This window comes from Chenopodium quinoa, unplaced genomic scaffold (assembly GCF_001683475.1).
Source record: "Chenopodium quinoa cultivar QQ74 unplaced genomic scaffold, ASM168347v1, whole genome shotgun sequence".
Classification (NCBI taxonomy): domain Eukaryota; kingdom Viridiplantae; phylum Streptophyta; class Magnoliopsida; order Caryophyllales; family Amaranthaceae; genus Chenopodium; species Chenopodium quinoa.
Window position 1 is genome coordinate 325,696 of NW_018743381.1, and position 23,798 is coordinate 349,493.

Consider the following 23,798-nt stretch of genomic DNA (forward strand, 5'->3'; position numbering starts at 1 on the left):
GAGAGAGAAAATCTAAGAAAGAAGGTAAGTCAAATTAATTCTCCTCAAAACGTACTTAAACAAAACTAAAACAACTTCCTAATTAGAAACTAATTACTCGACAAAAGAGCTCCTCCAGAAACACGCGCCCGATCGGGCTAGAGGCCGCCCGATCGGGCGCGCCTTTTTCTCGCACTGCTCTTCTCACAACCGCGCCCGATCGTGCTAGCAGCTCACCCGATCGGGCGCGCCTTTGGCCACGCACCAGCACACTTGCGCGCCTTGCCCGATCGAGCTAAGCTGCCCGATTGGGCCCTTGCTTCACCTCGAGGCTCGGAGCTTCGGTTGGGCTTATTTCTTCGGCCCAATCCGGATATCCACTTAGGGTCTTGATCACTCGGTCCATATACCTCGGTACTCGATTACCGAGCCCTTAATCACCGGCTCTCACCGATCCTGGGCTCTAAAAGTGGTCGTGTCTTTCCAGCTTCCGTAGTCGATCCAATAAAGCCCGGGAAAATGCTCCAAGAGTGCAATTTCCTGTAAAATACAACTAAAACTACGAAAACACTGGAACACACAAATTAGTAATAAAAGTGGCCCGAAAGAGCCAAAAACACTACTAATAACAACCAAGGGACGGGGGTAAAACACTATATAAAATGGACATATCACATAGGTTATGGAATTAATCTGAATTGACCCAACCAAGTTGACCCGACCCACTCTTACCCGACCCAAACCCGACATGGCAGCGCTAATTTTGTTCGCTTATTTGAAGTTTTTTTCGTTGTAAGTTTTAAGAGTTACTAAAGGCTATCTTGAACGTTAATTTACACCTAATATGAACTCTAAAAGTGAAAATCAAATGAATAACATGCACCATAATTTATGTCAACAAACATAAGATTGAATCTAATTTACATAAATTTTGAATTATATACATCTTGCATTCGATCTAATAATCAATCTAATTTTAATTATTTATATCAATCTTACAAATTTACGTTTACATTTGAATTGTATACATCTTGCATCCGGTCTCAAGCCAAGGGCATAATTTTCAGCAATCGCACCTGTTGAATATCAATCAAGTTGATTTATCAAGTTTAAGATCTTGTTGCAGAAAACTAGCACAATAATGGTCGACAAGTACATGTTATTTTCATAGATGTTTTCTTCCGCTTCATCTCTCACGTCCACTTTCTGGACTTCCACTAAATCAGAGTCCACCCTGATCTTTAAGTTTCTTATACAACCACCAAGGAAATCATCCGTTTCTTCCTCCATGAAAGTAACTTGGTAGAAAAACCAACAAACAGCTGTAAAAGAAAAGGCATATCAAACAGGAAACACTCCAGCAAAAGTAATGGATTGTTCAGTCTCTAGCTCAGTCATTTCCTGGTGCCTCAAATGCAAATGTTGTGAGATTTATACTCTCGTGAACAGGCTAAAGGAAGGAACTTTGTGTGAAATTACAGAAAGGTTGTTAAAAGTTCATTTCATACATGATCACTAAATTACAGTTCATCTTCCAAAAATCTCCGACTCCTCAAAACCAGGATGTAATTGTAATTTTAAAGTGACAACAGCATGAAAAATGAACCAATGGAATATATGTGCTAGACTCAATCGATTAAGAGGAATATTGTTTAATTTTCCTTGGTTAACTAACATTGGCTTTGTTCACATACATAAAAGAATGTACAGGTTAGTGCAATACACAAAATTGTTTGTTCTTCTCAGTTCCAGGATCCTTGACTGTGATTGGCTAACTTCATTGAACCCGAAAAATGTGACCAACTACTCAACTAGCACTTCAATCTGTGACAAAAGTTAAAAAAAATGCCTAGTCATTAAATGTAGCAGCGATAGAATTTTCAGTATCATAGTTATATATGAAGATTGGTTAAAGCAGTAAAAAGATAGAAAAAAAAAACACGGGGAATCACCTACAGCATTTCACAGATGTTGTGCTCTCCAATCAACTGCAAAGCTCTTATCATCTTCATCTTCGTCTTCATCTTCATCATCACTTGACGAGCTATCTTGTTTGGCCTTTGATCCTGGATCTTCAGACACCTTACCAGCTCTGGAAGATCTAGCAGCTAGAAGTTCCATTTTCTTTCTCTTTAGCTCCTCCACTCTGTTCCTGTAGGTCCTGAGAGAAGGGGAAGGGGTGGAGAAACAGTTATACATTTGTTTGAAATCGGACATAAGTCTTGTAATTTTGTAAAATAGTTCAGCAATCCAGCTTACTTTTGCTCTACTATTTCTTCCTCCTCTATCTGCTCAGCTGCGTCAATCTGTAACAAAAATATAATGCAAACAAGGTATTGGTGTCAGGCCAGACTTCATCAAAATTATCTTAGGATTATTTCTCCTTGATGTCCCATGAGCCATGACTAGCTATAAGAACCCAATCAAACCAACACAAGAATGCATTCTCATTCAAAAATCATAACTAAACCCTGCCAAAAAATTTGGTAGGTTGTATTAAATTGCAGTCATGATATGTAAATGAAATGAAATTCTGCAAGGTAAATATCAAGCTAAAGTCACTGTAAAGTCGGTAACACAACTCCCTTAAGTATTTAATGAGCGCCGACGTATGATTTTACTTGAACTCACGAAAAAAAAAAAAAAAAAGGTCATTCATATTGCCATCATTTATTACTCTTTACCCTTTACTAAACAAGCTGTGAAAGAAAAGGTACATTGTATCTAAAAGACTGAGTTAATGTCTCTTTATCCAAGGGAACAGGCAAGACCTCACCTCTTCTTCTTCAAAGCGGTTGTCCACCTCTGCCAAATCCTCTTGGATCAACTTTTCAAATTCCTTGTACTCATCTCTGACAAAGATCAACAAATATATCATCATCTAAAGCCATAATTAGTATAAGAAAAATGTGGCAACATTCTAAATACCTACAGAACAAATAAGATTAAATCCTAAATTCCTAATGCACATCAGAGGTTCTCAGATTCATTTTACACACATTGAGTTGATTCACAAATCCCACAGCAATAGGAAAAGGAAATATATTATGAATGAATAGTATCAAAGAAATAAAGATTTAATTCAATCATATACGCACAACCCTTCAATCATATCCGCACAACCCCAAAATACTTGAAGCCTAGCAGTTATAATCAGACTCCAGTAAATAAAATCAAAATCACCCACAGAAAACTTCACAAGATCATGAATGGTCAGGTCACATGAACCTACCTTTATATACAGTATGCTATTGCAGACAACCTGCTTAGTGAGGCTTTTGAAGTATAGCACTAGAAAAGAAAAAGTTCTCAACACATTCCCCTCCCCAAAAAAAAAGGATGGATGTACTGAAGGTAATTTGAGACCAAAGGTACCAATAAAGCAGCTTAGGCAAAAAGAGGTCAGCCTTAGGTCCATGGTTTTTAGTTGGACCAGCAGCAAGTGCAAGTGTAAGTGTGTAACATCAGAAGTTATGGTGCAAGATTAGTATTTTAGTACAAAGAAAACATAGTTGAGCCAAGTCGATGAAAGCATGAATGCAAAGTGCAAAGCAAAAAAAATCTGAACAGTGAAGGTTTCAGCTTCAAGAATATGCCACTGTGTATTTGGCAGGGATTAACACTAAAAAAAATAGAGAGAACAAAGGACGTTGTTGCGCTTCCTCGCCAATGAGACAAAAGCACAAACCAGAGGAGGAAAAGACATTGTTCCAATGTTAAAGTCGACCATAAGATTGCCTTCCTTACCCTAGATAATTCTTCCTAACACCTACGGGCATCAAAACAAAGGCAAATCTAAAGGACAATAAAAGCAATGTTTGACCTCAGGTTTATTGTTATCTGATGCTTAATTTTCATATCAGGACTCCTAAAATCAGGCCAATAAATTCGAATCTCAGAACAAAATACTAATCAATCATTAGCACATCAAAATTCCTTACTACTATAGCACATCTTTTCTGCACATAACTTTCATAGGATGATTATACACGCATTTGGATGCCCTAGGCAAGATTGCAAGAGGTAACTCAAGAACTGTGCAGATTAGGGAAGTTAGATAGCATATCCACAGCTCTCCAAGAGCATAAATTTGTTCATGTTTTGACTCTTTGACCCTCAGATACTGGAACTGCCGTGCTGAAACACTAATTTAAGAAGTATTTCTGCAAATCGACGACGACGACAACAACAACAACAACAACAACAACAACAACAACAACAACAACAACAACAACAACAAAAAAAAAAAACAACTTCAACAGTATGTGATTTTTCCAAAAGCTTAATTATCAAATTTTTAAGCTATGCCGCCTATACAGCACAATCAAAGGTATAGAATAAGGATGATTACAGCAATGTATGAGCCTGAACTACAAGATGAATGCAAATTGGAAAATTGAGAAACTCACTTGACATCTGGTTTCACAGGTTCAATACCACGTGCACGTAGATCAGCTTCTTTGTTATCAAAGAAACCTTGGGGCAACTCTCCAATCTGCTTAGTTTCAGAAGGAGCCGTTACATTTTCTGCAACCCTAACAGGCTGAGTTTCACGTTGACTAGATTTTGCAGGCTTAGATGGGATCGCACCCACACTAGTATCAATTTCCTGTACTCGAGCAGGTACTGCAAATAAAAAATTCCAGATATGTGGGTCAAATGGTGGGTACTGTGTAGTAATTCCTAAATGTTACTTCCTCAGTTTCTTATTAGTTGATAATTGAGTTATGCACTATTCACACATTCTACTTATGTCTTTTGTGATTTATGTGTAAGGGTAAACACATTCATCATGTGAGGTCTCGTTAGATTCATGCATTCATCTCAATAAATAATTTCAATATATTTTTAATAATTTTTACTTCATGAAATTGAAAGGCATTATAACTTAAGTTTTGCATTGGCAGTTTGGCACACATCTCTAAAGAAAAGTGTCATGTCAAAAGAAACAGAAGAAAGATTAACAAAACAAAAAGAGGACCCTCTTTAAAGAAAGTATGATTCTTCACTTGAAAGGTCCAATGGACATTGCATAGTTAAAACAAAGATATAATTGTCATGAATAATACGACCTTTGCTCGGTCTTCCAAAATAAAACGACCTTTTGATTATTCCCCAGTAAAATGACCTTTGACATGCATCTTCTATAAATAGGGCGTAATCGGTTAATTACCTGTTTAATAAGTTAAGTGTGTCCGTCACTTTGTAAGTGGTAGGTTATTATTTATTTTTACAATTTTCATATTAGTTAAATAGATTTTAATCTATTTATTAAAAAAAAAAAAAAAAAAAAAAACCAAAATACCCCCAACGGCCCCAACCCTGTCAAGCCATCACTGGCTACCCAACCAGCCTAAAACCCCTTCACCGACCACCCCAACGCACCAACCTAGAACCCTTTCTCTGATCAGCCCACCCTATCCCTACTAGTCCGAAACCCAACCCCACCAGCAGCCGAATCCCGACCCTTACCCCACCCCTATCCCTACATGTTTGAAACCCAACCTCTTCACGATCCTCAAAACCCCCTCGGTTCAGCATAGGCGTACGTTGGGCGCTGGCAGTCTAGTGAGGGTTAGGTACCTCAGTTATGAAAATTTTAACCGAATTCAAAACTATTTAAAGTAGTTTGGTTTGCATGAGGAATTCAGAGTAATACTTTATCACTTATTAGTCCTCTCAAATTGCATATTTATTTTTTCATATTTCCCACTTTCCCAAGAACTTTTTTTTTAAAAAGAGTAAGAAGAAAGGCAAATACTCCGTACATTATTTGGAAGGAGGCACAGCAAGTTCAAGAGGGAGAGAATATCTGCATAAAATACAGGTACTCACCAACTTTCTGTCTCTTATTGTCCCCATGGTCAAAGAAATCAGCAGGAAGTGCTGAGGATGACCGGGACTTCTGTACATCAGAAGATATTCTTGGTTTATCATCCTTGGACTTTGGAGAATTATCCAATTGTTTCTTCAAAGACTCTTTAACGGTCTCAGATTTTGCACTGTTGACCGCACCTTTTTTGGAAGCACTTGCTTTAAGATTGTTAATTGCCTGAAAAGTATCCACTAATATTATAAGTTGCTGAAAAAAAATGCACATATCTTTAAGGTACACACTATATCTTCTGATATAATAATATATATATAAAATAAAAATAAATAAACAAGCACAGAACTGAGGTTACAAAGTCAGAACACTAAAGTTGTCCATCTATTGAGACTTTACTGTTTTATTAGATGACTATGGAAACACAAGAAAAATCAGCATGTGACCATGCAAGAGAAAAAAAAAAGAAGTAATAAAACAATTCCAGATGTATTTACCAAGCTAAGATACCTCATAGTTAGGAAAAACCAAGAATGGCATGAATGAAGGGACGTAATAGGCAAGTTTGAATCTTATATCGACATGTTTTTTACTTTGACACTATTCACAAACTCCAATTTGACTACCTTTTGTGATTCATAGTTATGATACAACATAATCATGTGGGATCTTGTTAGAAATGTTTCAATGTATATTTTCATAACATCAACTTTTTATAGTCTTTACTTGTTAATAATTCAAGATATCAATTGTTGACCAAATGTGATGAAATAAATGTCAACAAAAAAACGAGCAGAAAAAGAATATAGAACACAAAAAAGGCCTGACTGTCAGATAATAAGGAAATACTGTAGATGGTATATAGCGTTATATACAAAAATGGTTTGATATTCATTAGAGATTAGAATATGGGATGGAAGTATTATAATGTATCAGAAATTGGCCAAATAGTATGAGCCATTTCTGGGCACATGTTAACATAATCAAGGATCAACTTATCAGGGTAAAGCTGCAGGCAGTTTCCCCCACTCATTCCCCCAAGTCTGGTGGTGGTTGTATGACTAGCGACATACCAATATTCTAAAATCATTGTAAATAGGATGCATTTAAAAACAAATTTTGAGAAGCAATCCAGTCAACTTGACATGCCACTAAGAAGTTACAAGATCACAATCAAGATATGAAGAGAAGACAAACTGGAGACGACAATCTTACATATATTGAGTTAGCTGATATACTTCAAAGATATGACAATTATAGGGACTTTTTCATGCTCAAGAGTTCTCACAGCCCACTTCTCTCAGAGGGCACCTATTTCTAGTTTCTAATACTTTTTACAGTTGCTCCTGGCTTCACACATCCGCTGGTGCTTAGCATATTTAAACACTGTCTCTCATGCCTTTCAATTTAGGTCATTCCTCAACTTCCTGCACTGTGAATATAATTCAGCAACTGCCATTGTGAAGACTGAAGAGTAAGGTCACATACATCGTACCCACCCACACCCACACCCATTACCACCCCACCCCACCCCACCCCCAACCAAAAAAAAAAGTCACTGCAGCTAGTTCTTCTAAGCTTTAAAAAGCTCATTCAAGCCTTGTCTTAAGTTTATAAACAGAAACTAATAATAGGGAAGAAGTCTAGAAATGGACCTACTTTGTTTGCTTTTATATTCAATTCGTTTTAACAGACAGAACTCTTTCAGCATGTCAAGAAAATTTATCCTGCAGAAAGCAGAGTAGCAACTGTGCACAATGGATTATTCAGAAACCCAATAACTTGTTATGATGGGAAACTGTCTGATTGTGATACTTGATCTAACAGTCCTTTAACTATCCTGAGCCTGCAAGTGAATTATAGAGCTGGGTAAATGGCTTGTGGAAAACTGGAAACACTAATGTTGCAGGTAAAACCTAAGGGAATGGCTTGACAAGTCATGCAAGTCTGAGCTGGCAGTTTAGTGGTTCAGTTAGGCAAAAGAAAAGGGGGTGGGGTGGCATTTTACAGGGAAGAAAGGGAGCTTCTTTATCAAGACAATTCAGTAAAACATTGGCTCAGAATTGTAGGCACATAAGGAACTGGCCTAGCATTGTAAATTAATCCCCAACTGTGGACATTTTCAGGGAGTAGCCTCCTTCATTCTTGCTTGACTTTCAGTTCAACTCATCGACAACAATATACCATCTTGAAAAACTTCCATTCTTCTTCACAAGTCCAAATATCCCAAGAAACATAAGATACTCAAACAATTTCTACAGACACCGAATGAATAGTTAGGGGTCAAGAAGAAACGAACAGCTTACCTTTCGTCGATAGATAATCAGATTTCCAGTGTCTAATGTTTAATCCCACGTTCATGGCCATATCAGAAGCACAATTTAACAAATTGTCAACCTAGCTAAGCAGCACATTCCAACTTGGATTGAATGTATTTTAACCTCCCACGTGGGATTATTGCCCCCTATCCCGCCTTCTTCCAAAAGACCCAAATAAGGGAGGAGGAAAGAGAGAATAAAGGAAACAGCTAGCATTTAACGAAAACAAAACAACCAACACTCTAGCTAGTTCTCCATTTTCCAGGCCAAAAAGAAATTATCCAATCATAATCACGGTAAAAACTGAAACTCTCTGAGTAATATTACCTCATGATGCTTCCGAGAGGCTTGGTGTACAGTCCAATCAGAATCAGATTTTAAGACACAGTCACAAACTCGACAAACAGGCTTACCAATTTCATTATACCTGCATTGGAGAAGGTAATCAGACAAATTGAAATCCGTTTATCTGATACAGCACCACCTTAAGCTCAAAAACAAATCTATATGAAAATTACCAATCATAGATTGCAACAACACCAAAAAGAAAACTTTAGCAATTCCATTAATTGGGAATTGAAGTTTTAATCTTAATGATGAGTTACAATTCTAACAATCCAATAAATAAACCAGCAAAATCTTCCTGTCTTAACTACTAGTACCATATATCTCCTTACTTAGGGTTTCTACAAACAATTCGAACTAAAAATTGAAATCAAATTGAATGAAATTAGACAAGTATACCTCACAAGGGGCGAATCAATGCGATTTTTTTGCTGTTTCTCGTTTAACTTAGCACGAAACAAAGCCTTCTTCCTATCTCGATCAGCCATTGTTAAGCTTCAATTAAAAAAATTCCAGAAATTTAAAAAACCCTAGAATTTGAGATTTTTCGGACTTGTATTTTCTCTAAATTAAAAGATTGAAAATAAATACATTGCTTGAGCAGAAGTCGAGCGGGAAGAATTAGCAGCGGTTTCCCATCTGGAATAGAGGAACGATGTATAAATTAACTTTACAATATACAGCTCTGCTTTTAGTTTTTAAGTAAGGTTGTTAATAAGCTAAATCAAGCCGAAACCAGGCTCACGGTTGCTAGACTCGGCTCGGCGCACTTTGATAGCCTTGAGCTTTTACAAGCTTAAATTCTCAAGTTCGACTTACTGTAACATCTACCTTGAGTTTGAAACTTTATGCACTTGATTTAATACCACGCTTTAATATTGCTTTTGAGTTTATTAACATATATTTACTAGTTGTACTAATTTTAAGTGAGATATTAGATATAAAATAAAATAGTAAAAAAGTATTTTGAGCTTTTTGAGTTGAGGTTAGTTTTACTCATTCTCATAAAATTTTGGACCTTGGAGAAGTTTGCAAGCTATAGCTAGCACTCTTACTCAAGATTTTATTTTCATACGAAGTAATAAATATCACAAAGTGGATAAATATTGTCATTGATAAATTTTATTTACAGTAGTAGAAATTCATCTATAATTATTTATTAATATCAACGAGGAAGCAGTATCTTTGTTTTTTTGCATGTAGTTGATCTTAGTCAATAAACTAACACTTGATCAGTCTTAGCTACGAAAATTGGAAAACAATGGTAGTTTGATTCCTAAAAATACATATATTAAGAAATAGAACTTCGTAACAAATTTTTTTTTTTAATATGCTTATAGGAAAAAAATTGTTTTAAGCAGAAATGATTTACGAATTTCTTTCGTTCTCATAAAATCAAATTTAAGTACACAACATAGCTTTAGACATACATAACAAGATGATCTTAATTAACAACATATTAGTGATAAATACAGTAGTGCAGGCTGCTAGGTAGCAACTCATGACTACGAAATTTAGTCCTTAATTGTCTACAAAGTTACACATGCTCCTAATTATACCATGATTACCAGTTAACACTCCTGCATATGAGAGCTTTAAAAAAGCAGAACCAAATTCTTGAAAGAAATCGTCAGAATTAGCTGCAAACTGTTCCACAATCCCTGCTGTTCGAGTGTTTAGGGGCAACTCTGCATCAATCCTTAGCACACCTCGGCGCTGCAGAGAATTCTTGTAGTACAAATTGTCAAATATAAATGTTGAAGGATCATTAAGCACAAAACTTATATTTTGAGAAAAGGGTATGTTTTCAGGACAGCTGAATTTCAAGAGTGCTTCAAATCTAGGATCCATGTTGCTCCCTCTCACGTCAGATGGCCTGTACAAACGATCCATAATGTTTAAGCAATGTGTGACTCCTAAAGTATGTGACCCTGCAACCATAAATTTGTAGTTTACTTTATGTTATTATTAATGAAATGTTCAATGGCAAAATATTAAATTCTTTTCTATATACTTGAAATGCAAAATGAAACATGATCAAGGAAAATATTGCTAGTAATCTAGTATTTTTCAAGTTTTGTTATGCAATGTGTTAGCTTGATCTGTCAAGATTATATCTTGGAACAAATTACGGTAGAGAATGGACTGGGGACATAGCCTTAGGCAACCCGGTTAACTAGGCAGAGCTAGAGACATAACCTTAGCCCTTAGGCTAAACCACCACTGGCCATCTATACAGCAGTAGAGAGCCAGATATTATGGTGAAAAAAGTTGATCAAAAAATGAAAAGTACCCATAATGGCAACTGTTTCCCGAGTAGTCATCCCTAGCTTGGCGAAAAGGCTGAGAGCGTCATCAACTCCAAAATCAGGTGCAGGGAGGGAAGCATCAGCATCTTCAGAGCTTGAAGCTGAGATTGAGTCTCTCCTACCTAAAGGAACTATTATTCTTGGACCCCCAGAAATAGCCACTGCCTCTCTAGCAGCCAACACTATAATATCAGCACAAGAGACTAGCCCTGGACATTCTTCTTCAATCCTTGATTTTATTTGGTTAATTGATTCCCTCTTTCTAATCCCAAAGTTCTTTTTTGCTCCCAGCTCTGGTGGCTCTAAGGACGCCGAGTTAGACACATCGATCAGAATTGATGCATCACAGCCCTGACAAAGAATAAAAGGGTTCTGTTAGAAAAACTCATAAGATTCATCATGCATGCAAACTTGCTAGTAACAACGTGTACTAAGTACTAACAGGCCAGTGTAAGTTGCCAACCTTGCATTGTACCATTACCATGATACACTAATAAATATATTAACTATAAACCACAATAGGCAAACTTTTAGGAGGTATCATATGTAAGAACCAATAACTTCGACAAGCAGAAAGATTGTGCTGAAGTATATCCTTAAAAGTAGAACAAAGGAAAATAGTACTTAGCAGCTAGTTGATTGAGTACAAATGTACAATAAGTCGAAAGACAGACGAGTACAAGCTAAGTATGATATTGTTACAGAATTCAAGGGAGGCCAGGAAGGCGTAGAGAAAGAGTACCTGAACTTGGCAGTCATGGAACATGAGCCTTAGGAGAGCAGCAGCAGAAGTAGGATCATTGGTAAATACAGGAGCAAGCGTAGCTCTGACAATGTCCTCAAGTTGAGGGCAAGTTTTGTTATAAAAATTATAGGAAAGACCTTTAGGAATAGAATTGTTAGCACTAGCTGAATAAACAAGAATAATGAGAAAAAATGATAAAGTAAGTGTACTTGTAATTGTAATTCTACCCATGTTATTCCTATAGTCCAAATTTTTAGGAGGGAATGTTGGACTAGTAGTTGGGAAGTAGATATGAGGTTAAGGGGTGTATTTATAACCCCTGAAAAGTGGAAAAAAAAATATGGGGTTAAATTTTTTATTAACAAATGGGATGACATTATTTACCTTTTCTATTTGTAAATTACTTTATAGCACTTGTTCTAGGTTAAAACTAGTGTATAGTTATCTTGCTAAAACACCAATGCAGAGTTGCAGACTATGAGACTGTGAAAGTAAGGTTCACCTTGTATATGGAGTATGTCATTATTATCCAGCATAACAAAGATAAATTTTCCGGTTTCTATTATGAAATATCTCTAAATAAAAGTTTACTCTCCTTTCAATATTATTTTCGGTTGAAGTTTTTTATTGTTAGGTTAGTATTCTCAGCTCCATAGTAATCATGTAACTCACACTCTATTGTTCATGCCAGCACAATTCATCGAAAAATCCTTCTTTCTCTGTTATTCCTAGTGCATATTTTAAATGAACATTTGAATGCAAGAGTTTCATAATACCTTCCAAAGATTATACATTAATAAACACACGATAAACATTTACCCCATCTCTAAATTCTGAAATGTTTTGTAGGCCTTAACGCCCTTAAGCCAAAGCATGCATACATTTGCAGAGAACCCAAAGATAGTTTTTATTTTACAGCATGGCTGTCATTTCCTATTGCCGGAGTGTACCTTTCCTCTTTTGGGGAGAAATTGCTGTAATCTGCTTTTACCAAACAAGTAACTCCATAAATTTGCAGAGTACCCAATAATCATGCATTACATTATAAAAGAATGATTACCTGAACATGCAGTACATTTCTAAACCTACCACATGATCAGAAAAATACGGGTATAAATTTCTTACCAAGATGCATCCAAACCAAAAATTACATCACAATATATAATTTAGACAACTGAAAGCAGAAATAATAGTAGATGATGCATACTATCTTTAGCAAGCTGACATCTTTACTGAATCAGAGACTTTCTCTTTTATAATGCACACTATCTTTTTTAGTAAAAATTACTATTAACATCGGTGGCATTCAAATTGGTTGCAAATGTCAGAGACTCAAGAGTATAGTAATCTAGCACTACGCACACAAGCTTTTTTTAGCTATCTGCCTTCTGTTTTTCCCCGTCTTTGGTCTAAATAAATTTCTAGTCTTTCCAGCAACATCATTTGAAAGGACTTCCTGTAATGTTCAAATTTCTAGTCTGCAATGAAAAATTCTACAGGTGCTGACCGAGATGTGTTTTTTTATGGGATGGTCTCACCAAAGACTTGTTCAATAAGTATATCAACATGCTTAATCATCCCAATATTTCAGTCCTTGCTTATTTTCCACAAATCTCTCATGCTTATAAAACAAGCTTCCAAAATATTGTAAGTCCATATTATAAGAGGATGAAGTGGACTAACCCGGAAAATATCCATATGATTTCATAATACTACTGCTTGCAATCCAAGCAACCCCCCCCCCCCCAAACCCACACACACACACACCCTCAAATGAATGAATTATTTTACCAGCTGCCAGTTCCAGTTTCCCTAAATTTGAACACTGCAAATTATAAAAGAATCCAGAACATCATAAAGCCATTTACCACACACCAAACCTAAGAAGTCATCACCTTTTTCAACTAACAGTTTGACATCAAAAAGAGTTTGTATGTCAAAAAATTACATGTCACCATTACAATGCTAATTTTATGTCAATAATGTCTTTGAAGCTTGATTTCAACCGCAAATTTTATTCACTATAAAGGTCAACAGGGACTATGAACTTATAATTTGTTTTGAGTTTTTACCAGCAGAGAAATAAAAATATGAATATTGGATTGTTTTCAAATTCCTCCCCCCTATCACTTTTCCCCTGTTTCCAAAGTTTCTTTAGATAGTAAAAACATGACTCAAAGTAGCTTTATCAGCAAAAGAAAAATATAAACCCCTGTATTCTTCAAATTACCACTTTTACCTGACTGGGGTCATAATTGATAAAGACTTCTAACTACTCGTACCACAATACACTTTTGGTTCAATAATTGCAGCATCCTCCATTCCTGATTCCTAAAATAGGACAGGGAGATTTATGTAATGAAAAAGAATCTGCCATCAGCCAAATACTACAAAGAAAAAATGTTGTGAAACTGTTTCTTCAGACAGTAAATGTTTATGAGGCCAAAAACAAGATGAAGTGCAGCAGAGAAATTCTCTGACATTCTACAGCAGAGACTAAAAAAAAGTTATGCATTATAAAATTTTAAATCAATCCAGCAACAATCTATGATAAATGGATGTGCACGTTATGATGTTGAAACTATACAAGCCATGCACTATCAAATTAATTAGGTAACACTAGAGTGTGCGAGATACAAAGTTGTTCAGCAAGTATACTGTGCAAGAAAAGAATTCGATTTTATTCAACTTTGCTTATTGGGAATACATATGTGGTCATTCAGAACATCACCAAATTTTGCAGATATTATGAACATCACATACAAGATTAAAGTCTACACATACTTCAAAACTCCACTACCTATATCCCTAGCAAGATCCCCAAAATCTGGACAAACAACCCAGTTCTGAAATGTCTGCATGCAGATGTTTGATAGGTAATGACAGACCAGGATTAATTGTCACTATGGGAAATGAACTCAGAATTGTGAAAATCAACAATGATTTGCTTACTTCTTCCAAGAAGCTATTTGCTGCTACGGTGTCATTGTGAAGGGTTACATGCGGATGTAGAGCAGTACAGAGCAGAGACAAGCCAGAAAATGCCAAAGGACCTGGTAAACCCAACATGTCTTGTCTTGGTTTTTGGCGGATGCATGAGAAGCTTCTATTTTGCCAGATTCAATGCTAGATTAAACACCTAAAGTCAAATTTAGCTAATTAAGAATAGATCTCTTGAAGAAATTACACGCACAATAGATTTTCTTTAAGCCAATTGAATCTAGAAATACAATGGAAAAGCCAATTAAGAATTGAGAGCAGATCACAATCAATATAGTGAAGAATATAATTGACTGAATGTGTTAAGATATGTATAGGTCCCTGCCTGATAACAAGAAAGGCATACAAGGCTAACTAAGACTTGTAATGTAATGGTGTTGTGATTACAAATTACCTATCATTTTAAGGTTCTGATTTTTAAGATTACAAAATATAAGTATATGGTCTATCACTGATCTCAGGCCTTATTTTGTTCACCTTACTTTTACTTATTTCAAATAAGGTTATAAAAGATAAGTTCAAGTTAATTCAGATAATTTCAATTAAATTCAAATATAAGAAAATCAAGTAAATAGAACACACCCTAAGTACATAGCATGTGCAAGACCACAAAGGTACACCAAGACAAACTATAAGTGTAGGTGGGCTAAACAAAAGAATCAGAAACAAAGGTAGAAAAGTTGGTTGTTTGCAATACATCAACAACCACCCGTGAACTTGGTTTACAGCAGGAGACACAAAAAGAAGTAGCCACTGCCCAGCCACAACACCAAGCCGTAAGCTACTGCCAGGGAGAGAAACAGAGGACCGTTGGGAGACAAGCAGCTTTTGTATTTTGTTTGTATTGCACTAAAATAGTATGAGGACAAGAGTAGATAGTTGTAGTAATTAAGGCTATGTTGCCAATCCTAGTAATGTAATTGTAGTATAAGAAGTAAGAGACTAGTAAGAGGAGGGTATCCAGAAATTTGTAAAAGGAACCTTGGAGAGTTATGGCCTAAAGCCATATTTATCTTTTGAAGCTTTAAGCTTAGCAATCAAACAACAACCTTTCGACTTATTTATTGTCTCAAACGCTAGTCCGTTGCACTGTTGTCATGAATAAAATACAAAAAGATTTCATTGAAAACTGTGCTTCAATAGAAGGATGCATGTACCTCACAAAATCAATTAGTGGATGGCTGGACACATATGCAGCAGCTGAACAAATTCGTGTATTAGCATTATTTTGCCAATTCATCATGAAACATTTGTGCAAGAATAAATATCAAACTCTTCGTGAGATTCGAGCACATGATCTGATTTGAGCTGACATTTCAAACCCTCCAACATACAGAAAACCTCATTCATTCTGGAGTTGGTAGTGTCATCTGCTTTAAAGCTGACGACTTCATTCCCTATCTCAATCCAGCTGTATCCGGGATTTAATTGGAGATCATGAAACATTATTTTGCCAATTCATCATGAAACATTTGTGCAAGTATAAATATCAAACTCTTCGTGAGATTCGAGCACATGACCTGATTTGAGCTGACATTTCAAACCCTACAACATACAGAAAACCTCATTCATTCTGGAGTTGGTAGTGTCATCTGCTTTAAAGCTGACGACTTCATTCCCTATCTCAATCCAGCTGTATCCGGGATTTAATTGGAGATCATGAAACATTATTTTGCCAATTCATCATGAAACATTTGTGCAAGAATAAATATCAAACTCTTCGTGAGATTCGAGCACATGATCTGATTTGAGCTGACATTTCAAACCCTCCAACATACAGAAAACCTCATTCATTCTGGAGTTGGTAGTGTCATCTGCTTTAAAGCTGACGACTTCATTCCCTATCTCAATCCAGCTGTATCCGGGATTTAATTGGAGATCGGTGTCCTTCATCATTTTCCAAACTTTTGCCACCTGATCCCACATTCCAACCCTTGCATACAACTTTGCAAGCTGCACATGGGTGGCAGCACACGAAGGTTCTAGTGCAAGCCTGTTCTCAGCAGCCTCTATACCAATCCAAACATTATCATGAAGCCTACACGAAGCAAGAAGCGAGCCCCATATGATGGCATTGGGTTTTATTGGCATGTCCAAAATTAAATTTCGGCCCTCATCAATCAAGCCAGCTCGACCAAGAAGATCAACAATACATGAGTAATGGCCCAAATCAGGCTCCACACCATATGCTACCATTGAATCAAAATACATATGACCTTGTTTAACAAGACCAACATGACGACATGATGAGAGAACACCTAGAAATGTAATACAGTCAGGCTTCATTTTCTGCCTTTTCATCTCCTCAAAGAGATCAATTGCTTTCCAAGCTAGTCCATGCAACGCATACCCTGAAATCATGGAATTCCATGAAACAATATCTTTATCATGCATTGACTCAAATACAGAAAATGCATCTTCAACATCACCACACTTGCAATACATTGAGACAAGAGCATTGGCAACAGGAAGATATGAATCAAAACCCGAAAGAATGGCCAGACAATGAACACTCTTTCCTTGTTTAAGAGAGCCGTTACCTACACACACACTCAAGAGACTTGTTAGTGTATAATCATTAGGTTCAAGAGATGAATGTCTCATTTGGCTATATAGCTCCAAACAGACATCAACTTGGTATTTTTGAGCAAATCCAGATATGAAAGCAGTCCATGATACAACATTTCTCACAGGCATCTCCTCAAACACCATCGAAGCAGAGCATAAGTCCCCACACTTCGAGTACATGCTAATTAAAGAACTTCCAACATAGACATTTACAAACAACCCATTTCTGATAGCTAAGCACTGAAGCTGAGTTCCACAATGAAGATTCCCTCTATAGCCACAAATACTTAGTGCATGTGGAAGCAATGTGACATCAATTCTAAACCCTTCTCTATGTAGTTTAAAAACCCCTGAAATCACATCATCCTTGAAAGAGAAAGATGGAAGCATTTGATCAGGAGGATTTTGGTTTCCGAAACATGCATTTGCAAAGTCATTGGATGCTTTAACTTCACTAAGATTTTTTGAATGCGTTTGAAGCAAGTCCTGAATAAGTTGAAGATGGCAATGTTGGTTATTACTAACATGGGTGGGTTTTGGAGACACAAGATCAATAATTCTCAATGCCTTGTTCAGACTTTTGACATCACTGCTTTGTTTTAGTCTGTGAATACTGAAGCTCCTGAATTGAAAAGGTGTCTGCAAAATTGTTAAGTATGCTGTGGATTTGAAGAATGCCCTTTTACACTTCCAATAGCACCAGGAAATATTCAAGATGTTCATCCCTAAGAAAATGAAACCAGTCCCATGTTTTGCTCCCTTTCTCGCAGAGAGCTGAAGTCACTTAAATCTTCGAGAAATAAAGCTTGGCATTTCCAGCTCAATTAAGTAATGTACACTGCAGCACGGTGTTGAATGATTTTGTCAAGTAATGTAAAATGTAACAATGGTTAAAACATTAGAATATAAAATGTAACTTAGGTTAAGACATAAGAATATAAGATGCACAAATAATTTGTGTCAAGTTTAAAATAATACTCACATTATTAGTAACAGTACAAATGCAGATAAGTCTGTTAAACAACAGCTGAGTGAATGCTTCTCTGATGACAGTTTCTTTAGCCTGGTTAAATGGAATGTTGACCAATATTTACAGATACATTTATGTTTGAAGCTAAGCAAAGCTAAGCTTGTACTGAAACGCTTGCGAGCAAACTCAAGCCAATTAAACTTGTTAAATATTTGGAAACTTCGACATAATTAGACTTAACAATGGGCCATTATACAAGAATAAACTGATCAAACTAAGAAACTACACAAATATATCTATATCCAACTACAAAATTTCTTAAACAATTTTTTTAGTAATCAATCAGATGAGACAAGATTAGAGCATTCAAGCTACTCCATGACAAACAATCACAACAAAATACGCATACCCATTACCCTTTTAAGAAAAATAAAGGACCAGCATGTTTGCATAGTTTCATACTTTCATTGAGGCATTTAATCAAACAGGTAGCGTGCATTACAGTAGCGCGATTCAATAGCAGATCAAAAGTCATAGAAAGTTAATGTAATTGAAATTGTAATGGGTCTGAAATTTACCAATATTAGTTGATTAATGAGAGAGCAAGCTAAGTAGGTTGTGCGCTTAAGAGTGCTCCACCGATGGTATCTGCCGCGCCATCGGTCATAAGCAGCCGCCTGTTATTGTTGCAGCGACCTACTTATTGCTGCTATTACTATTGTTGTGCTTGAGAAATGAGAAGCAGCAGATAAACAATCACAACAAAATATGCATACCCAAATATTCATCAATGCTTTAGTTGAAGACTGTTAAACTTTCTTGCTCTTCCCTAATGTATTGAAAATTTGAAACTGTACCTTGGACTATTTTTATTTAGAGTAATCAGTTTACTACTAATAAACAGCCTTTTCTTTTTATTTATTTTTGGAAATTTTGTGAAAAACCACCCACTTAAAACATATTTTTGTGGAAATCGCCCATAATAAAAAATATTGTAAAAAATCACCTAAACTAAAAAAAATGTTGCAAAAAGCCACCTACTGCCAGAAACAGATTGTTGATCATATTTTCCGGCGATTACCGCCCTCCCTTGCTGTTGATCACCCGTCCCATCCCCTTAAAAACCCCTAGAATTCACCGAAAAACATTTGATCGCCCTTCCCCCTCCCCCTTGAAAACCTTTAAAATTCACTTGAAACAATGAAAAACCCCAAACCACCATCGGAAAATGTGGTTGGAGTGATTTTCAAGGTGGAAGGGGAGTGAATATTAGGGGTTTTCAAGGGAGGAGTGAATGTTAGGGGTTTCGAGGGGGAGGGCAAGGGGCTGCCAAACTTTTCTGATGAATTCTAGGGTTTTCTAGGGGTGGGGAGTGTGGTCAGCGCCGGGGAAGGACGGTCAACGACCTGTTTTTAACAATGGGTGGCTTTTTGCAATATTTTTTTTTAGTGTGGGTGGTGTTTTACAACATTTTTTATTGTGGGTGATTTTTCACAAAAAAGTGTTTTTAGTGAGTAGTTTTTGACAAAATTTCCTTTATTTTTTAATTTACTCCTTTCATGGTTCGTTTAACTAGACTTTATCATAATTAAAATAAAGTTGCACATTATTATTTTATAGATTCTCAATATATTCACGTCCCTTATTCAATGAGAATATTTTTTTTTCCTTAGTTTTATCTAGAGTTGTCAATTCGGGTAAACGGGTCAGGTAAGAGTGGGTCGGGTCACTCAAGTCAATTTAGATTAATTCCATACCTATGCGGGTCGGATTTGGCTTGGGTCATGCTTGAAGCGGGTCAAGTCGGATCATACTTCTTATCGGGTTTGGGTCGGGTTTAGGTTGGGTTAATAACAAGTCGTGTTACATTCGGGTCGGGTGAACAATAGGTAGGGTTTTCAGGGGTTAAAACGGGTTAGGGTAATTCTCGGGTTCAAGTTGGGTTCGGTTCAAGTCAATAATTTGCGGGTTAGAATCGGGTCGGGTCATTCTCGGGTTTGAGTCGGGTTCGATTCAAGTCAATAATTTTTGGATTATAATCAGGTCGGGTCATTCCCGGGTTCAAGTCAATAATTTGCGGGTTATAATCAGGTTGGGTCATTTCCAAGTCGGGTCATTCTCGGTTTCAAATCGGGTTATGTTCAAGTCAATAATTTGCGGGTTACAAGTCAATAATTTGCAGGTTACAATCAGGTTGGGTCATTTCCAAGTCGGGTCATTTCCAAGTCAGGTCATATTCGGTTCAACTAACTATAAATAGATAATTATCATTTTTATCAAGCTAAGTATTTCCTTTGACTATTATATATATGGAAATATTATACTAGGGAACTATAGTCTATAATTTAGGAAGATAATTATCTCCTTTGAACATATAACAAATACATTGTATATACTATATTGAACTCTTAAATTTGAGGATGATGCTCCTTTCTTTCGATGGCCAGGACCGACTTGGTCTCCCAAGACAAAATGTTTTGATCAACGATAATAAGGTGGTCTAAATTGCATTTAAGGTGATTTGAAATCGGGTCAGGAATAATTTAGGTTGAATTTAGGTCAGGTCAATAACAAGTCGTGTTAATTTCGAGTCGAGTTAATAACATATCGGGTTGAATTTTTGGGTTAGGTAAGTAATAGGTATGGTAAAATTCGGGTCGGACAAATAACAAGTCAGGTTGAATTTGGGTCAGGTCAATAACAAGTCGGTTGATTTCGGGTTGGGTTTATAACAGGGTGGGTTAAATTCGGGTCGGGTTAGTAACAGATCAGGTTGAATTCAGGTCAGGTTAGTAAAAAGTCGGGTTAAATTCGGATTTTGACGAGTTGAAACGGGTTTGGGTCAATTTCGGTTCAAGTCGGGTTCGGTGCAAGTTAATTAAATTGGTCGTTGTAAATCGGTAAATCGGTGCAAGTTGTAAACCGGTAAATTGGCCGTTTAAAAGCAAATTGAATGGTTTCACACACCCAATTGGACTCCAGGAGGATATTAGGGACCATGGTAAACATTTCGACAATTTTTATTTCCGGGCAAAAAAAGTCAAAAAATTCTAAAATAAAAGGCTAATATCCACGCTTTTTGATAATTAAATTTTGGAGGTTTAGTGGCCCGGTGTCGAAAAGTCTTGAAATTCTATGGAATACATCTTGGAGTCATATAATGCTGTTTGGGGCCATATATGTCATTATTTATTGTCATAAATGTTCGTGGTAGGCTTGAATTAATGAAATCGGTGCAAAGTTGTAAACCAATAAATTGGTCGTTTAAAAGCAAATTGGATGGTTCCACCCACCCAATTGGACTCCCGGAGAATATTAGGGACCATGGTAAACATTTCGACAATTTTATTTCCTGGCTAAAAAAAAAAATCAAAAATTTTCAAAATTGAAGGCTAATATCCACGCTTTTTGAGAAATTTTGGAGGTTTCAGGGCCCAATGTCGAAAAGTCTTGAAATTCTATGGGATACATCTCGGAGTCATATAATATTGTTTGGAACTATATATGATCATTATTTGTTGTCATAAATGTTCGTGGTAGGCTTGAATTAATGAAATTGATGCTAGTTGTAAACCGGTAATTAAATTGGTCGTTTGAATACAAATTGGATGGTTACACCCACCCAATTGGACTCCTGAAGGGTATTAGGGGTCATGGTAAACATATCGGCAATTATTATTTCCGGTCGAAAAAAAGTCTAAAAATTCCAAAATCAAAGACTAATATCCACACATTTTGAGAAATTTTGGAGGTTTCGGGGCCCGGTATCGAAAATCCATGAGATTCTAGGAAATACATCTCGGGGTCATATAATGTCGTTTGGAACCATATATGATCACTATTTGTTGTCAATAATGTTCGTGGTAGACTTGAGTTAATGAAATCGGTGCAAGTTGTAAACCGGCAAATTGGTCGTTTTAAAGGCTAATTGGATGGTTCCACTAACACAATTGGACTCCCAGAGGGTATTAGAGACCATAGTAAACATTTCGGCAATTTTTATTTTCGGGCAAAAAAATTTTTTTATTTTCGGGCAAAAAAAAGTCGTTCTAAACGGCAGTATATGACCCCGATATGTATTCCATGCTTTTTGAGAAATTTTGGAGGTTTCGGGGCCCGGTGTCGAAAAGCCTTGAAATTCTATGGGATACATCTCGGAGTCATATAATGTCGTTTGGATCCGTATATGATCATTATTTGTTGTCATAATTGTTCGTGGTAGGCTTGAATTAATGAAACCAGTGCTAGTTGTAAACCGGTAAATTGGTCGTTTAAAAGAAAATTGGATGGATACACCCACCCAATTGGACTCCCAGAGGTTTTTAGGGACCATAGTAAAAATTTCGGCAATTTTTATTTCCGGGTGAAAAAAAGTCAAAAAATTCTAAAATTGAAAGCTTATACACGGTTTTTGAGAAATTTTTGAGGTTGGGTACGGTGTCGAAAAACCTTGAGATTTTAGGGAATACATATCGGGGTCATATACTGCCGTTTAGAACCATATATGATCATTATATGTTGTCATAAATGTTCGTGGTAGGCTTGAGTTAATGAAATCGATTCAAGTTGTAAATCGGTAAATTGGTCGTTTAAAGGCAAATAGGATGGTTCCCACCCGCCCAATTGGACTCTCAGAGGATACTAGGGACCATGGTAAAAATTTCGGCAATTTTTATTTCTGGGCGAAAAAAGCAAAAAATTCCAAAATTGAAGTCCAATATTCACGGTTTTTGAGAATTTTTGGTGGTTTTAGGGCCCGGTGTTGAAAAGTCTTGAAATTTTAGGGTGTACATTTCGGGGTCCTATAATGTCGTTTGGAACCATATATGATGATTATTTGTTGTCATAAATGTACGTGGAGGTTTTTACATGTATAATTCTCGTGTTGATTTAGGGTATCTTCTCTTTATCAGCTTAATTTTAGTGTCGAATTCCAAACCAATTGTGGCAAAGTGGAAACACGGAACCATCTTAGCCAAATCAATACTCTGTATATTGTATAATGTTACAGCCTGAATTATATATAATTATTTAGGATCATGGGTCTGGCCATGCATGGCCTGGGCAGGCCACCCCCTAGGTCCGTCTATGATATTGGTGAATTAGTTTGGGTTGATTTGTTAGAGTATTTGGTTGATTGTGTGACATTATATATAAGTGTTGTTGTGACCCCCTCAATATTATAGCGTTATATTTCTCATTATTTAGTACAGTATTATATTTTAAACGGCTATTTCACCAAATGCCATCGGACTTTTCAGAATTCACCAAATGCCACTGAGTTTTTAAAAAATTCACCGAGTGCCATTAATGACTAACGGCAGTTAACTCCGTTAGTCATTAAGGCTAATTATGCCACGTGGTGGCTTATGATTGGTTGCTTATTAAATTAGTAAATTAATTACTTAATAAAAAACTTAAAAAAAAAATAGCCACCATGACCCAGTCCCAACCACCGTCTGTCACTGCCACCACCATATCTCCGCCTCCAGCCAGTCCCCACCGCGGCGCAACCCAGCCCTGAACAACCGCACCGGCGACGACACAACCCAGCCTAGCTAACCCGCGCCAACGACGCAACCCAGCCTAGCCAACCCACGCCGACGACGCAACCCAGCCTAGTCAACCCAAGCCGACGACGCAACCCATCCGCGATTCACAAACCCTCTTTCTCCCTCGACAATCCCTCCCCTCCCCACCGCCGATGACCAAACTCCCCCCCCCCCCCACGCAGGAG

General features: G+C 36.8%; 3 protein-coding genes across 8 annotated transcripts; all 3 read right to left on the reverse strand.

Moving 5' to 3' along the window:
* Positions 1-1,465: 1,465 nt before the first annotated feature.
* LOC110738222 (zinc finger protein 830-like) lies at positions 1,466-9,162 on the reverse strand. 2 transcript variants are annotated; one of them, XM_021918596.1, is made up of 9 exons: positions 9,061-9,162; positions 8,869-8,964; positions 8,452-8,551; positions 5,815-6,031; positions 4,389-4,605; positions 2,756-2,831; positions 2,239-2,285; positions 1,936-2,140; positions 1,466-1,803 (listed from the first exon to the last, which is right to left on the reverse strand). In XM_021918596.1, the coding sequence occupies exons 2-8, from the start codon at positions 8,955-8,957 to the stop codon at positions 1,942-1,944; spliced, it is 945 nt and encodes a 314-aa protein (XP_021774288.1). In that variant the 5' UTR covers positions 8,958-8,964; positions 9,061-9,162; the 3' UTR covers positions 1,466-1,803; positions 1,936-1,941. The 2 variants fall into 2 exon arrangements, with proteins under 2 accessions (XP_021774288.1, XP_021774287.1); XM_021918595.1 differs by having other exon boundaries at positions 1,932-2,140; positions 8,869-9,161.
* A 674-nt stretch (positions 9,163-9,836) lies between these two features.
* On the reverse strand, positions 9,837-11,277 carry LOC110738225 (peroxidase 29-like). The gene is made up of 3 exons (XM_021918599.1): positions 11,221-11,277; positions 10,763-11,129; positions 9,837-10,400 (listed from the first exon to the last, which is right to left on the reverse strand). Exons 1-3 carry the CDS (start codon positions 11,260-11,262, stop codon positions 9,991-9,993), a joined length of 819 nt encoding a protein of 272 aa, XP_021774291.1. The 5' UTR covers positions 11,263-11,277; the 3' UTR covers positions 9,837-9,990.
* A 2,901-nt stretch (positions 11,278-14,178) lies between these two features.
* On the reverse strand, positions 14,179-19,714 carry LOC110738223 (pentatricopeptide repeat-containing protein At2g37320-like). Of its 5 annotated transcripts, none has more exons than XR_002514582.1 (4): positions 18,640-19,714; positions 16,369-17,929; positions 15,681-16,146; positions 14,179-14,662 (listed from the first exon to the last, which is right to left on the reverse strand). XR_002514582.1 is itself a non-coding variant. In XM_021918597.1 (2 exons), the coding sequence occupies exon 2, from the start codon at positions 17,812-17,814 to the stop codon at positions 16,207-16,209; it is 1,608 nt and encodes a 535-aa protein (XP_021774289.1). In that variant the 5' UTR covers positions 17,815-17,929; positions 18,640-19,707; the 3' UTR covers positions 15,554-16,206. The 5 variants fall into 5 exon arrangements, 1 of the variants encoding a protein (XP_021774289.1); XR_002514581.1 differs by adding an exon at positions 18,074-18,154 and having other exon boundaries at positions 15,681-17,929; positions 18,640-19,707; XR_002514579.1 differs by having other exon boundaries at positions 15,681-17,929; positions 18,640-19,707.
* Between the last annotated feature and the right edge of the window lie 4,084 nt (positions 19,715-23,798).

What these genes read in the sequence shown, in the direction of transcription:
- LOC110738222 (XM_021918596.1), bottom strand. Translation starts at nt 8,957, where the DNA reads ATGGCTGATCGAGATAGGAAGAAGGCTTTGTTTCGTGCTAAGTTAAAC. An exon ending in ATTGATTCGCCCCTTGTGAG is followed by an intron (nt 8,552 to 8,868) that starts GTATACTTGTCT and finishes TCTCCAATGCAG; the next exon opens with GTATAATGAAATTGGTAAGC. An exon ending in GAAGAAATAGTAGAGCAAAA is followed by an intron (nt 2,141 to 2,238) that starts GTAAGCTGGATT and finishes CCCTTCTCTCAG; the next exon opens with GACCTACAGGAACAGAGTGG.
- LOC110738225 (XM_021918599.1), bottom strand. Translation starts at nt 11,262, where the DNA reads ATGGTAATGGTACAATGCAAGGTTGGCAACTTACACTGGCCT. An exon ending in TTGGCAACTTACACTGGCCT is followed by an intron (nt 11,130 to 11,220) that starts GTTAGTACTTAG and finishes ATTCTTTGTCAG; the next exon opens with GGCTGTGATGCATCAATTCT. An exon ending in GGAAACAGTTGCCATTATGG is followed by an intron (nt 10,401 to 10,762) that starts GTACTTTTCATT and finishes TTATGGTTGCAG; the next exon opens with GGTCACATACTTTAGGAGTC.
- LOC110738223 (XM_021918597.1), bottom strand. Translation starts at nt 17,814, where the DNA reads ATGAACATCTTGAATATTTCCTGGTGCTATTGGAAGTGTAAAAGGGCA.